The sequence below is a fragment of the Gigantopelta aegis genome, chromosome 5 (assembly GCF_016097555.1).
Source record: "Gigantopelta aegis isolate Gae_Host chromosome 5, Gae_host_genome, whole genome shotgun sequence".
Taxonomy (NCBI): domain Eukaryota; kingdom Metazoa; phylum Mollusca; class Gastropoda; order Neomphalida; family Peltospiridae; genus Gigantopelta; species Gigantopelta aegis.
The window spans coordinates 9,487,357-9,490,146 of NC_054703.1; the positions used below are offsets into that span (position 1 = coordinate 9,487,357).

At 44.1% G+C, this 2,790-nt stretch overlaps 1 protein-coding gene across 1 annotated transcript; it reads left to right on the forward strand.

The window, feature by feature from the left end:
• The first annotated feature begins 1,077 nt into the window (after nt 1-1,077).
• LOC121372919 lies at nt 1,078-1,857 on the forward strand. The gene has a single exon (XM_041499354.1). The coding sequence runs from the start codon at nt 1,078-1,080 to the stop codon at nt 1,855-1,857; it is 780 nt and encodes a 259-aa protein (XP_041355288.1).
• The last annotated feature ends 933 nt before the right edge of the window (nt 1,858-2,790 follow it).

Consider the following 2,790-nt stretch of genomic DNA (forward strand, 5'->3'; position numbering starts at 1 on the left):
TCGTCACATTAAGAATGGCACGACTCGGAGAAGAACAAAGGGAGCGAGCGTTGGGCATGGTTCAAGTTGCGAGGACCTTCGCAATCCATCAACTATTTGACGACTTGCTGGACCTTCAGAGTCCATGTCCGTCAACCTCGATTGGTCAACGTCCCGTTATGACCCCACGTTGAACGCAAATTCAGGACACCACAGACCGGGAGCATTGCGACCGTGACAGATCAACACGATAGGACGTGGTGGAAGGCCTATCCATCGCGTACGACCCCACTCCAATGGACTCAGATGGCAGACGCCCGTACGACGGTAACATCATGACACCGTGACCGTGTTCGAGAAGTGTGCTCTCCGATGGTAATCATCCAGCAGCCTTTTAGCGGCATGTTTTCTCAGATGAGTATGTCTCTGGAAGGCCGATGGAAGAGTACGTGTGTTACAGGAGACCATCAACGGTACGCTGACGGATGTGTCAGGGGAACGTGATGTTTGGCTCGGTTGTCTGATGGTACGGGGGGGCTATCAACTGTGATTTCAGGAGTGATCTCATCGTTGTCCACGATGCCCTTATAGCTCAGCGTTATGTTGACGTTATTCTAAGACCAGTTCTCTAGCCACTTTTGCGCCGTCACCGAAGATCAGGAGGTCCCCTTCTTTTTCAACAAGACAATGCCCGTCCACATACTGCAAGAATTACCCATTCTTGCAACAAGCCGGGTATCACCGTTAATAACGGGGGAGGGGATAAATACAAAATTCAAAATATTCCAACAAAACCCCCTTGCAAATTATGGTATGTTATATTAACAATGTTTAAAACCCATTTACATTATTATATTCGGTGTCTAACCCCCATGTACAGGTATGTTCAAAATATGAGTGTTTTTGGCCATTTTCGCAAGTTTGCAGCGCAATGTAGGTTTTTGTCTTCTGTGTGTATCACTGATAATATTGCAGCATTTATTACATGTTTTGTTTATATTTCTAGCAGGTGACGTCTTCCTTATTAGCGTTCAGTTCTGATAACCTGATAAAAATCCAAGTATTTCAAGTAACTCTCAAGGTTAACTTCACCCGAAAATGGCGACTATGCCAAACATTCCAGAGCCGCTATCAACAGCAAGCTCGATGTCCAGATCAAGGATTCAGAAAACTGTACTCGACACTGTCTATTCTGAACAATGTGAACTTCCAACTGGAAAACTTCCAACAGAAAAAGACATTGTATGTTGTATGATGTACATTTTGCGACCTGACAGAGCAGGAAAAGCACTAAGAACGCTTCAAGAAGCTGCTACACTTATGACAAATGCTCTCATTGAACACTGGCATTTCTGTAACGTGTATACAATTGGGGAGAGACACATAGTAAAGAAGATGTGTGCCCTCTACAACGAGTTTAAGGGTAATTTTCAAACAAGGAATGAAAGGAAAACGGAGAAATGGAAGGAGAAAATGTCAACATACAACAAGCGAGTACAATGCACGCTGTTCGACATATCTACACAAGATGTACAGAGGACGAAAAGACTCGAAGAGCAATATGGAGTTAAAGTGACATTATCAGAGCATGCCATTCTTGAAGACCAGAAAGGTGCAATGATTGGATATTGGGAACAAACTACACAGAGGAGACATGAAGATCAGCTCACTTACGAAAAGATGAAGAAGGAAGAAGAAACCTCTCAGTCTGAAGCGATATCATGGGATCACGTAGTTTCTGAACTGGTGGAAGATGGCAGTACAGCAAGCGAGGACGACACAGAACAAGCCTATACTGGAAGCACAACAGACAGCGAATGTGACCCACGACCCTCTAAGATGAGACGAGTCTCTGATGTCAGAGAAAAAAATATCTGATGTAATGCCAGAACAGTTTCGTCACATAAGGACATCTATCAAGCACGTCAAACCAGAGTTCTACAGTGCTGTCGACAAGCTCGTCAGCTCAAACCACTGCTCAAAGAACCTGGCAGTATCTGCTGTCATAACAGTGGCCAACGAGATGTTTGGAAGACAGTGGAAGCATCACGATGACAATTCTGCTAGCATTGATGTTGATACAGCTCCAAGCATTCGAGAAACAGGACGGGCTACTGAAACCTATATGCTGAAGTGCATCGTTGACGAGATCATGGAGTCTGATGACACTGTGATAACGTATCATGATGATGGCTCAAAAAAGAAAGGAGTCGGCTCTTTCATTGTGCAGGATGTAACCACCAATGGAAAATTCAGAGCCTTTCCAACACTACCAATAGCGAGTGAGAGCAAGGTAAACCTCGCTAACCTGAAACTTGCTATGCTCAACATACTTGCAACTTGTGGTGGTATTGATTCCAAAGTACTTTTTTGAAAATATCAACTTCAGGATGATGGACTCAACTGCACACAACTTTGGTGTTGATGAACAAGTCTACGTTGAGCTTGGAACAGATCATGTTCCAGATGTATTGTCGTGCTCTACCCATCCAGTTCTGATGTTCAACAGATCCATCATCGACGTCTTTCAAGCAGTCGAAAATGCGGTTGGAAAAGACAAGTTGTATGCAAAGGTCATGGTGAATGCAACAACAACACACGATACTGTTACAGAGCAATTTCTGGACATCATGATGCGTTTCATCAGCAAGAATTTCAACCACAATCCATGGAATTACTCAGAACAGTTTCCCACACATATTGCCCCGAAGAAGAATGAAGCTGTACAGCTGAAGAAGGAAAGGTTCGACAGATTTGCCTATGCCTGTGCGTGTGCAGTATACCACGTGGAAGATCTGTGGTCCTTTTTGG

Coding starts and splice junctions, on each gene's coding strand:
- LOC121372919 (XM_041499354.1), top strand. CDS start 1,078: ATGGCGACTATGCCAAACATTCCAGAGCCGCTATCAACAGCAAGCTCG.